Here is a 13,461-nt window from a genome sequence, read left to right on the forward strand (position 1 = left end):
TTTTTTTCTAGCGGCACCAAAAGCCTCTTTCCTGTTTGCATGTAGGCTGGTCATAGGCTATCATCAGTTTGAAGAAGTGAAGGTGGGAAATACGACAGCTTGCCATCCAGACTGCAATTTCGGATCTCTTGGTAGTAGAAATGTCTCGAAAAACCATCAGGACAGCTTTAGCGGACATGCTGGCCGACCTGACAGCGCAGGACTTTGAGAAGTTCCGTCACCAGCTTCTGGACCGCCGGGAGGAACCGCGCGTCAGACGCATCAGGGTGGAGGGTAAAAGCTATTTAGAAATAGCAGACGTCCTGGTTTCAACTTTTACCGAACCCGGAGCTCTTCAGGTGGCAGTGGACATCTTGAGACGAATTGACTGCAACGACGCGGCAGTGTCTCTGGGTGAGATTATACTGCAGCATTGAAATATCGGAACAGTGAATTTAGTAAGGCTGCACATTAAATAGTAGTAATCAGCTGGTTGTTACCAGTGGTGTAGTGGAGGGTATACACAGGAGTATACCCACCTCTTTTTCTGACAATTTACAGTAGAGCTGCCACCTATCAGTCAAACAGCCATTGAAACATAGGCCATAGGAGAGTATATCCACTTTATCCTTAGTGATCTACCCATTTACCTAATAGTAGCCTATACCCACCTCATCGACTGTAACTACAGCACTGGCTGTAACTAAAAAAGCAAATTGATATCTGCTCAGACATCTTTAAAAAACAAAACTTCAGAGACACGCAGTAATCTCATTTTACTTTCACTTTTGAAGCTGCTGAAAACATGGTTTCAAATTCATAGCATTTTTCTGCACCATTAAATATTAATGACTAAATAAATAATCAATGTTATAATTTGGGGGAAATAGTTATTTACATTAAGAGTTCAACACGCAGGCAAAAGGCAGATTTTTATTCAAATGTTGCTAAATCCTCACAGGCCTTGGAGTTATATCCCCCTTTACAGTTTAGCTCCGCCTACCTCAAACTCATGAGTAGAGCGCAGAAAAAGCAGAATATATTGTGTTAATTTAGCAACCCATAACTCATAGTAAGAAGCTGTTTATGCAAATATGTTTTCATGGACATTAAATTTGCTAGTCTGTCCTTCTCATGGACTTGCATGGATGCCATTACTGGATCTTTGAGGCTAATACAGATTATTTGAGTTTAAAAGCTCTGATCTGAACAATAACTTGCTACCAGCACATTTAAAGCTCACTAATTAACTTTGGGGGGTGAAATAGACCTAGATTCTTTTTACCTTTGGACAAGATAGCTGTTTCCCTGTTTCAAGTCTTACTGCTAATTGTAGCTTCATATTTAGCTCACAGACAGTAGAGTGGTGACTAACATCAGCAAGAAAGTAAATACATGTATTTTACATAATGTCAAACTATTCCCTCAAAGGATCCATTAAATTCGGTGAGTAAACAATTGTGACCAAGATGTTCTGAGCAGCATTTGAAAAATTAACTTTCCAGTGCTCTCTGATGGACAGACTTTGTAAATATAACAGTCTCCAAATGACCTCAAACATATCATATCTGTCCTGAAATATCTTGTTTCTTATTGGTCGACATACAGTGTACCATATATATGTAGTAAGCCAATCTATCAATAAATATGGCCTGGGTGATTTAGTTTCTTTTCTCTGCATTGCAATTGAAAGCAGTGTAGTGGTGTCACAACAAAGACGGCAGTAGCAGCAATGTCCACACCTAATATAAGGCCTCTTTTTTAAAATCCTGTTATCTTTTAAGAGGGGCAGAGTCTTTGCACAACAGCGAGATAACAAGTATACTGTTTCTGGCTCTTAACTTGTGCTGACCTGCTATACAGCAATTATTATGCAATGCTGAACTGCCTGCACTTACTGTACCACCAGAGTAAATACTATTGTATGCACATGTACACCAAAGAACTTTTTTACAGTTTAAATGACAATAATTAACCTTCTTTGGCCTTCATAAAAACTGTTGTTACAAAAATGATCAAATATATGCAACACAGCTGCATGTGAATGACATATTTCATATTAGACAACATACTTACCATGTGTCAATCCACTGAGAGACTGCAGGTGTGATGGAGCCTATATCCATTACAAAACAAAGACTGAGCCTTTGAATTTTGTTTTTACATTTTTTAAAATTTAATTTTTGGAAAATGAAAGTTTGATCTCTGTCTGCATTAACTGCTCCCCCAAATTACACCAGTGGCTGAGGCCTAGATTAATGTTTTCTAATAACAATAAGCAAGAAATCTGATGTTTCTGGGTTTTTTTTGTTGTTTTTTTTTTACAGTCAGAGAGGCAACTGGGGGAAATTAAACATCATGTGACAGTGAGTTGGCCTGCCAAGAATTCAAAATATTGTCAACATGTATAACAGTGTTCACAGAGTAGAGTTGGAATACAAATTTCATTTTTCTTCAATGTTTTACAGCTGCAAGACCCTCAGCAGGAGCCATCGTGGTGGGAAAAGGTACACACTGGTTGATTATGCAACCCCTGAGAACACATTTCACTGCAGCCCTGCTGTATGTAACAATGTAAAAATAAATAATAAGAAATAAAAACGATTGCACATGCTTCATGTGCATTGCAAATACTTAATGGCATCAAAGAAAATGACTTCATGGCTCAGTATTCATGTTAACATAACATACTTTTGTCACATTAAAGTTATAATCCTTCAGATTTTTATGAAATCAAATTAACCCTAACCCCGTTCATTCTTTTAGTCCTACATTTTATGATTTTTTGAAGTGACCCAGAATATACAAAAATGGAAATATTTCAACTTTTTGTACTATGCAGCTGATGCACATTTTTATACATACTGTAGAGAGTATTTATCCAAAAGTCACCATTTAAAAATGCTGAATTCTTCAGTCAATAATATTAATTGACATCATGATGGCTGTTATATTCTCCTGTTTTATGTAACATCGGACCATAGTATAGTGTGATTATGAATCTTTTTTTTCATAAACAGATCTTGTAAAGCCTGAAGAAAACACTCTCTGCTCTCTGACAGCTTCATTAAGGATTAATCAAACATTTCTGAATGACTGATGAGGTGTTTATGAATGAAAAACTGATTTGTGGTTCAGAAGTTTGGAATAGAGACTAATTACGAGGAGAAACTATGAAGGGTCAGAATATGAACAGTATGTAAGGGTTGATTATTTGATACTATTTATGGTCTGCATTTTTTCTGCAGTAGCCATTCAATGTATTTGGATTTTGTAATTGGTTAAACTTTTTATGTTTTTTGTCACATTCACAGACAGTATGTGCTCTTATGGCCGTGCCGTAAACAGAGACACCAGTAGCTCGAGGTGTGTTTACTGCCCACAGAACTCTGGGATATGTAGTTTTAAACTGCTTTTGCTGTTACTACTAGTAACTATAGGTGTCGCCAAATCAACAACAATCAATTTCTGCAATCTTAAGGATTATAACTTTAAACTTCTTTGTTACAATTTCAGAGGCTGAATCATCAGTTTTGACATCTTGAATGCATTTCAACATAGCAGGATTTTGGATGAAGAACCTTACAGACTCTTAATTCATCACAAGCAATAAATCCTGATATAAGATAAAACCTTTCAATTCAAATTACTCATTAATAAGCCGACATCATTCTCTTTCTCCTCAGGGAAACATCTGGTGTACTGACACGCGAGTGCTCTCATCCTGCAAGTGGACATTTTTGCACCACAATGGATGAATTGCCCGGCAAGAATATTGTTATATAAAAGGATTATTTGAGAGACTATGCTTTGCTTAAACTCAGACACTTACAAAATACCGTTTCAAAACCCTTGTATAGACATTTACCAATATTGGTCCTGCCAGATATTTGAAAACATGTATATGTACCGTATATTTCCATCACTGATGTGTCCATGTACCCTGTGCAAATGGCAATACATTCTCTTGAATCATGTCTACATAAATGGCACTGGTATAGAATAAAAAAAAACAAGCAGGTCTTCACTGAAATGACACCAAAGTTTCCATGAACACTTAATTAACTGTATCCAGGCTGTAATTAGGCCCTGACACATTGATCTGGCTTAACCTGTATATGTATTTTCACAAAATGGTGTCCCTGCATTGCATATGTCCTGAGAAAATGCTCCTTTAATAAATATCTTTATGAAATTTTGCAATGTTATCTAATAAAGCATCATTTACAATATAAAGGGTTCATGAGTTGTAAATAATGGGTTTATTCATTTTGATGAATAATTTATTAATGCTTTACTGATACTAGGGCTGGGTAACATATCAACATAGTGATATTGTGATATGAGACTAGATATCATCTTAGATTTTGGATATCGTGATATGGCATAAGTGTTGTCTTTTCCTGGTTTTAAATGCTGCATTACAGTAAAGTGACGTAATTTTCTGAATTTACCAAACTGCTCTAGCTGTTCTCATTTTTGCCTTTACCCACTTATTCATTATATCCACATTACTGATGATTATTTATCAAAAATCTCATTGTGTAAATATTTTGTGAAAGCATGAATGGTATTGACTACAATATTGTCACAATATCGAGGTTTTTGGTCAAAAATATCATGATATTTGATTTTGTCCATATCACCCAGCACTAATTGATACCTGAGAAAACAAATTTTGGCTCCCTCTTCATGTTTTGAGCCTGGGTGTGTCACAGGAGGTCATGTCCCTGCAGACTAACGGGGCAGAGTTGGTGTCTTTCTCCAGCTCCTTCTCCAATACCTTTGTATGGGCCTGGAGGGGAGGCAAAGGAAACTGGAGTTAGCCAGGCCATCCAAGGCTTAAGAGGAAAACACAAAAGGCTCTACCATTTTTACACATCAAGTTCAGTTTACTCTTCATGGAGAGTACCACTCAGCCAGTGAAAAAAGTTGTATAATATGGCTCTGGAGGGAGCTCTCTAGAGTCTTGAGAAAATAATTCTGGTAATGTCAAAGGGGTTATCTCAGCTTCATAACATAAAGCATAGTGCTACAAACTGAAGGTGTGGAGTTTGAGCATTTACCAGATAAGGATGAGTTTAAGGAAAGTCGCTATCAAATTGCATTAAGAGAAATCCAGGATCAAGAGTTTTTTGACCCGTACTCTGGACTAAAAGTCAGCCTCTGCTGCTCCAATTTTGACCATTTAAAAAAAACAAAAAAAACTGTTATGGATGTATGATAGTAAATTCTTATTGTACTGATTTAAAAGACAAACATAATGGATAATCTAGATAAATACCTTGAAATAGAAGCACTATTGTGTAACTACGTAAGTATTTAATTTGATGTGGTGAGAAGGATCAAAGCACCAGTCAAGAGACACTAGAGGTGCTATTGAAAGCCTGCGGTAGATATTAATAATACAGGAGAAAGACTGAGCGGTCTTCAACAACATATAGTGCACTACATACACCAATAACACTCATTAAAACAGTACAACTGGTCTTTTCCAAAATAAAATCCACACCTTGAGACACTTGTAGGCTGGTGTCTGGCACTTCTCCCTCTGGTTGGTCTCCCCCTGGCGCGCTGTCTGTCACGCTGTACAATGTATTTGATAGCAGCCTCCATTTTGGACCCTGGTTCCCAGGTTGACTTGTTGCGGAGAAAGTTGACATAGCTATGTACAAAAGGGTAAAGTGGTGGCCTTCATTGTCTGCTGGTGCATCAACACAAAGATCCTCTGCAATTCACTTACACATTCTATCATACCTGATTTTGTTGTCGTTCTTTGATGTGTACAGGCCCTGCAGTGTCTCCCATCGGTAAATACCAAAGCCAACAAGGGCCTTTCCCTCTTGGCCTGGCTGAAGTGACATCGCTTTGGCGTTCTCGTATGCACGATGAAATCTGACTTCTGTCAAAATCTCAGGGTAAGCAGTTGCGTAGCGAGTGAAGGAATCCTTTAAATAAATATTTAAAAAAAGTGTGTTATTATTAAATCTCTCTCTGCACAATTCATATTTAATTCCATTCAAAATACTTGCAATTTGAGGCAAGCCAGTGTGCAAAAACAAATACATAAACGATTCATTCACATACATACAAGCAATCTAAAAATACAAATATTATCATGTAAGAAAAGAGTTGAAATACACAAGTTAATGGCAGTGGCCAATCCATAGCCGGCCGATAAATCAACACCATGAAGACACATTATGTCAAGAAATGTCAGAAGTGCAAGTTTCTCTATACACAACATATGTAGGGTCATTGATAATCTTATATGCCTGTTTGAAGACATGTTCAGTATTAAGCTGTGCAAGGGATCTTTGTATTTTGTCAAAATTTTTAGAACAACTTGTAATTGGTTCTGGTCCTTTTGACAAAGGGATAATTAATAATTAAAAGGTTAAAATACTTTCAATAAAAGAAATAAATTTGGGCTGCAATCACAGATTTTCACTATCAATTAATCGTTTTGTCTATAAAATGCCAGAAAATAGAGAAAAATGTCATCTTCAAATGTTTTGTTTTGTCCGACCAACAGACCAAAATCCAAAGATATTCAGTTTACTGTCATATACAGTATGACACATAAAACCTTCAAAGCCTCAAATTTGAGAAATTGCAGCCAACAAATATAACACATTTTTACTTAGAAAACTGACTAAAATTATCATTTCATTATTAAAATTCTAGCAGATTAATCTTCTTTCCTGTCGAACAATTAATCAACTAATCGTTGAAACTCTGGAATAAATCCTTTAATATTCTCTGATCTAGTCAAAAGGAGTTTAGTTACGTAGGCAGTAGAGATGCTGCTACATTACACAGGTGGAAAGTGATCTGTGGTGTGTAGGTTGAGTAGGGACAGAAATACTGGGTGTAGTACCTTGTTGGCCATCAACGGGCTTTGATGCATTGTGTGCTCATGTTCCTTCTGGTGGCTAGCCACAATGAAAGCGGTGTAGCCCACATCATTCTCCAGCAGCCATTTGAAGGGTTGACCTCGGTACTGGCCAAACTGAATCTTATACCGGCTCAGAACAAGCCTCTCATTACTAAGGTCTCCACCCTCAGAGCGAATTTGGGCCTTCGCCTCAGCCTCCACCTCTTCTGGCTTCTTCACAGGAGGACCTCCGTGTTGAGCAGCTTGTGAGGGCCACCGGCTAGCCCTATAGTTCAGAGCCTCTTGTGAGGGCTTCGTCTCCAACTCCCTGTCTGAGATCTTACGGAAGGTAGGGTCACCTTTCTAAAAAGAGAAACAGAAATGAAAGAAAATAGAAAACACCAAAGTAAGTATATTTTTTAATGATAAGGTACACGTTAAAGAGAATCTTTGAATTTCATTGTGTGACATTGAACTTACGTCCGTACAGGCTTTGGTCTTCGAATCTGTAGAGAAAGATAATAAGATGGTTAAAGACCCACCAATATCATGGACCAAATCCAGCCCTCCAAAATAAATAAATAAATAAATAAATTCAGCCCCTTGATAAAACCTAAAGTTTTAGCATTTTAAAACAAAACATTTACATAATTTTACACAATTCTAGATTACAATATAAATAAAAGGCTCAAATCAACCCACAATAAATATGACTTGGTAACATCTACTAACCCCAACATGAAGAGTGGCATGCAAATCTAGTTACTGTGCCTCATTATGTGCCAGACAGTTTGACCAATGCATTGAGCTGCGGTGGAAGTTTACTAACAAAAAGAGGGACTTTGGCACTAAGAAGACTGTAACGTTGCAAGATATCTACATGATTTAGCTCATTTGGACGGCTGAACCTTCATATTAGCTTCAGATAAACATTTAAATAAATTTTTGCACAAAAGGTCCCCATCACTTAGGCTACATTGTAAGTGCATTATGAACAGGAGGATGATTATGGCAAGAAAAACATGTTTCAATGTCCATCTGGGCACCTGACTGTTATTTTAAAACAGAATTGAAAAATTGTGAGCCCATCCTTTAATGACTTTTTGCCTCTTGGACTAAAACAGATTTGTTTCTCACAAACACAAACAGGTGGCAGTCTTACAGAAATGGTATGCTATAGTTTTTATTCGGCAACAACAAAAGCACTTTCATTGCACTGTAAATGAAGCAGACAGCTGTTAATCATCTCCAGTCTCGTAGTGCAACACAAAACATAAGTTAACGTTAGATTTGATATTATTCACTTTTTTCCAAATTAGTTTTACAGGAAAATAGTCTGCTGTGTCCGCTCAGGTCATCTTATCACTTCATACACAACCCAAAAACAGTTTTCGATCACTTTTATTCTTATATCAATTCAAATTAATAAACAATATATATATAGGCTAAATCATTATTATAAAACACTGGCTCTCCAATGACCAATACTTAAAACTGAGGCTGATTGCTTACCCATGTCTTACAGTACGGACCGACTGTCCGTCTAGTTAATATTTCAATTGCCTTGCAGTGTAAATCATCCATCGGTATTAAACTCACCCAGTTTCTCTGCTTGCTCGTTGCAGTTAATCTGCCTCAGTATCTCCATTGTCACTTTTTTGGCTCCGAGCTCGGTGAAGGTGGAAACCAAGAGGTCTGTAACCTCATGCAAGTTTTTACCCTCCAAAGAGCTCCGTCTGATCAGTGGCTCTTCCCTGCGGTCACGCAAGTGGAAAATAAACGTATCCAATTCACTCTTGCTAAGATCTTTCAGCGTGTCCGATATAGCCAGTTTGATTGTAGGGACCATTTTCTCGTTGGTTTAATGCGTCTTGTTTTGATGTGTGGCGGAGCAGGAGCAGTGCGGCGGGAATTCGCGCCTAAAATCTAAATTGCTGCGTTCAGGTGCTTCTTCTTCTTCTTTTTTGTTTAATGGCGGGTGGCAACCAGCGTAAAGGTGCATTACCGCCACCCACTATGTTGGAGTGTGAACCAGAGTTATCTACCCCTATAAACAAATCAGAAAAAAAAAACAAACAAACCAAAGGAAGATGTCCTGAATACTAAATTCTGTTGATCAATCCAGTTTCTTTCAAGTAGTGGAATAAACTCCCTAACCCAATTGTAAATATACTTTTCAAACTCAATTCTTCCCCTCCAATCTTCCTGATTTCTCTCTTTAATACTTCTCGCTCTCGAGAATACTTATTGCAGAGCAAAATGACATGTTCCACTGACTCCTCTATTTGACATAGGTCACATAATCCTGAGGGATGTTTGTTTATTAAATGCAGTGTTTTATTTAGTCTGGTGTATCCTACCCTCAGCCTTGTTAAGATGTTCTCCTCTTTGGTGCTTCTTTTAGCTGACCTCGCTGGGCCCACTTCTCTCTGTACTGCACAGAGGTGTCGTCCTGTATTTGTTGTATCATTGCCCTTAATCCCTCTGTGTGCTGGTACCCACATAAATGTTATCAAAATATTCATATTTTTAAATCTGTACAGAGTTTCATGTATCTCATTAACTATATCCTGCCTACTGTGAGATGTGTATGACTGTAATGACATTAATGCAGAACATGAATCTGTACAAAGAATAACCTTTTTAATTTGCAACTCTTCTATCCACTGTAATGCTGTTGCAATTGCTATCATCTCGACTGTATAAACTGACGTTCTTCCTTTCACAGAAACTTTTAAGGTTGGTATACTCTAAGTAAAGCCTGTGCCCCCTGTGTTAGGATCCTTGGATCCATCTGTGTATACTGGTATGAATGTTTGATATAATGTTTGTAACCTATCTTCGACCAAAACTGCAATATTTCCAAAATCTTTATGTACCTGCACTTTTTCCAGAATATAGAAATCAACTGACACTGAGGGGAACAACCAGGGTGGTGTTACTGATAATGGCACTGTAGGGATATATCTTTTCTGATTTAACGACATATCTTTAGCAATTGTTTCACTGCTCCACGCAAAACATTCCCTTTTGGCCCTTTCTCTCTCCCAGCATGGAAGAAGTACTTTTTTTGTTGGATTGTGATCTTCAGAATACCCTTGAAGATTTGTCCAGTAGTTCATCATTAACTGTTTGTGTCTGATGTGCAGCGGCAATTCACCCATCTCAACCTGAAGAGCGGACACAGGAGTCGTTTTTAAAGCACCACAACATAGTCTTAACGCTTGAGCTTGCACCACTTCCAACTTCTTTAATGATGTTTTTGCTGCTGAACCGTAGGCAATATATCCATAATCTAATACTGCTCTAATCAGCACGATCTAGCCTTTTACAAGGATTATAATAATTAATAATGACAAACTTACCCTCACTTGTCCATATCTCTACAGTTACATATTCTTGCTCATTTCCTATACTCACCTCTCTAAATGAAATATTTTCTCTAATAAATGTTGCACATCCTCCTCCTACTCCATCCCCCCTATCATACCTAACAGAAGTATATCCTACTATTCTAAAGTCCAAATTTGGTCTCAACCATGTTTCCTGTACACAGATGATGTCTGGTTTACTACTCGATCATCAACATACTTTTTAAATTCCTGTCCATTGTTCAACAAACTTCTTGCATTCCATTGTAGCAGGATGACCATGATTAGTACTATCCAACCCATGATTGTTCCTGGCTTGCTTGAATACTGAAATTGTTTCTTACCTCCTCCCAAGTCAGTCCACTGATATCTAAATGATGAGCTGCTGCCTTCACAATTATTTGTATTCTCTCCGTTTTGGATCTAACTTCCATTGTAGCATTTACTACCCCTGCTATGAATGTGACTAACTTCTTTAAATCAACCTTTACTTTTCCCTCACTTTCCTGATCTGCTTCTTTTATGGTCCCTGTACCTGTTCTGTTTCTCTCAATATTTCCTCCTTTCTGACTCACCATCTTCACAGCCTCTGCATATGTAATCTTATTCTGAACTCTTACCTGCTGTATTTCTCTTTTCCCTTTTCACCACTTCACATCCCCCATAAGACACACTGTGATTGCCACCACAGTTACAGCACTTTGGTTGTTCATGATCACATTGCCCATACTCATGATTTTCCCCACATCTGGCACATCTTCTTCTGCCTTTGCATGTCTTGGCTGTATGACCAAACCTTTGACAGTTGTAACACCTCATTGGCTTTGGCACGTATTCTCTTACAGTATAACTCAAGAAGCCTAGAGTCACTCTCTTTGGGAGCACTTCATCCTCAAATTCTAGTACAATATGTTCACTGTCTTTCCTCACTCCCTCTCGAGTTATCTGCAACTGCCGAGCACCTTTCAGGGTTCCACCTTTTAAGTTTGATTTAATTTCCTCCATTGTGACTCCAACTGGCACCCCCCAAATCACTCCTTTACTCCACTTACTTCCTCTTTCAACACGACTTATACTTACCACTTTAAACCGCCCTACTTCTTTCATCCTTCCAGCCTGATCTCTCTGTTCTTCATTCCTGCAAATAATCAACAGATTTCCATCTTTCAAAACCTTAGCCATATGTATATCCCCAACCTGGTTCCTCAATACGGTTGTTAATTTCACCGGACTCATTGAGGAGATTCCCTTCTCCTCGCCAAATCTCAGTATAATTTTAAACTCCAGACCTTCCTGAGTTCTCTCCTCCCTTCCTCCACCAAAACCTCCACTACCCTTGATTTTCTTTGAGCTGTTACCGGCAAACTCACTCCCTCTTTTCTCTCTCATTCTCTCACTACCCTGACTTACCTCCATACTGTCATCACTTTCAACTATGTCAGAATCTCCCCACTCTGGTTCATTCACAACATAATTGTGCCGACCCGTCATTGCTTTCTGCATCTCATTGGGTTTCCCCATTCTAGTAAGCTCTCCCCGCTTGCGTCCTCCTACTGACAAACGTGTCTTGATCCCAGGATCATCTGTCAGATTGCTCTGATTGTTTTTCCGCAAAGTTTTAACCATGTATCGCTGTCACCAACACTCAATCTAGCGTTCAGGTGCTGTTGGTAATAACAACAATTAAATCCCTTCCCCTTCTAGCATCAAAACCAGGCGTACGTCTCAAGTCTCTTATTTTATGTCTCCTCGCTCCTCGCTCCTCGCATGAACCCGGAAGTTGTTCCTGATGCGCCATTTTGACAGTCTCTTATTCTGCTCCCAGGAGCAAGGAGCAAGGAGGGATCTCTGAGGAGCGAGGAGAGAGGAAACATGAGAGTAGCCTTCCCGGAAGTCTTTTACTGGCCAACACGCCCCCTTATTGGATACCAATTATTGATTGGACGCTGCACCTGATCTGACTGATCTGATACATCACTGCAGTTTTATACCGAAGTGGAGACAGATTACAGATTAAATTTAAATGTATCATTCCCAAATTTTATGTTTTAATGTTTTCTGATTAATCATATAGTTAAAAATCTGTCAACAAAAGAACCATAAACAACTTTCTTCATTTATTAGAAAGATTTTTTTTTCATGATGTTATTTCCTCCATTAAACTGTTTCTTGCTGGCAGACAGACTCTTCCTGGCTTTAATTTTTATCCATAATAACAGTTAAACACACTTATATTTTACATCATTTGTCGTCATTTCCATTCAGTCACATGTGAGGCGGAAAATTCCTGAGCGTCGGGTGAAACATTTAGCCAAATACATATTTTCCAGTGTTCAGAAGACACCCTGATCATATTCTGGGTTATTGAATGATGAATTCACTATCAAGATTATCAAAAAATACAGATGCAAATAATCAATAAATAGTATAAACGCATTCTGCGAGTAGAAATGGTTCCTGTGTGTCTGAGCAGGACACAGGACACAGTATAAACACAGAATGCAAGCTTTTATTTAGGTGTTTGTTAAACAGGTAACAGGCTGCAGAGAGAAAACAGCTGCTCCAGTGGTGATAACCTTTATTAGTGTCAGCACAGTGCACATGTGTGCAGACACAAACATCAGAAGTTTCTACAGCTGTTAAAGCTGACTGACAGCTGATCCAACTGTCGCCGTCATCAGAAACGGACGTCGCTTTACATGACGCTTCAGAGGAGAGGGCGTCTCATGTCTCTTAAAACAAATTTCCTCGTTTCCTCTCTCCTCCTTTTTACACCCTTATTCCCTATATTCACAGCTTTTCCCTTGTACATGTATGTATCGGTATACTGTAGCATACTGGTACACAAACACTTGAGTGAAGTCACAATGAGTAAAATGCATTTTTGAGTGGAGGGGGACTTTACAGAGGTGTGCGTTTTGTCTTTCATAACCAAAAGCACAAGAGCAAAAGTGTAAGGATCAAAGAGTGAGTTGATGTGTTCTAATGTAAGGTGCAACATGGCCACCAAACATATTCATTATGTATATTACAGTCTATAAGAACTCTACACTAAGAACTAAGAGCTCCTGTACTTGAAACCACAAGAAAATCAGAAACACCATACAATACAGTGTCTATATACAAGTCAAATAGTTTCTGCTTACAAATACTAAAACAAATATTGTATAATAAGTTATTAATAAGTTACTTTATAAACATATAGTAGGCAGTTTATACAGTATATACATGCAT

The 13,461-nt window shown here is 38.2% G+C and overlaps 2 protein-coding genes across 4 annotated transcripts in view; both read right to left on the bottom strand.

The window, feature by feature from the left end:
* fli1rs (Fli-1 proto-oncogene, ETS transcription factor-related sequence) overlaps positions 1-4,731 on the bottom strand; it is a 35,733-nt gene extending 31,002 nt beyond the window's left edge. For 2 of the 3 annotated variants that reach the window (XM_042424707.1, XM_042424706.1), the window contains exon 1: positions 4,643-4,731. In XM_042424707.1, the coding sequence (XP_042280641.1) occupies positions 4,643-4,673 (31 nt within the window). In that variant the 5' untranslated portion in view covers positions 4,674-4,731. The remainder of the gene's footprint in view (positions 1-4,642) is intronic. The other variant, XM_042424710.1, reaches the window with a different exon arrangement.
* Positions 4,691-8,861, bottom strand: LOC121906049. Its single transcript, XM_042424717.1, has 6 exons — positions 8,456-8,861; positions 7,337-7,362; positions 6,860-7,219; positions 5,737-5,927; positions 5,492-5,644; positions 4,691-4,774 (listed from the first exon to the last, which is right to left on the bottom strand). Exons 1-6 carry the CDS (start codon positions 8,703-8,705, stop codon positions 4,717-4,719), a joined length of 1,038 nt encoding a protein of 345 aa, XP_042280651.1. The 5' UTR covers positions 8,706-8,861; the 3' UTR covers positions 4,691-4,716.
* Positions 8,862-13,461: the final 4,600 nt, after the last annotated feature.

Source organism: Thunnus maccoyii, chromosome 10 (genome assembly GCF_910596095.1).
Source record: "Thunnus maccoyii chromosome 10, fThuMac1.1, whole genome shotgun sequence".
Classification (NCBI taxonomy): domain Eukaryota; kingdom Metazoa; phylum Chordata; class Actinopteri; order Scombriformes; family Scombridae; genus Thunnus; species Thunnus maccoyii.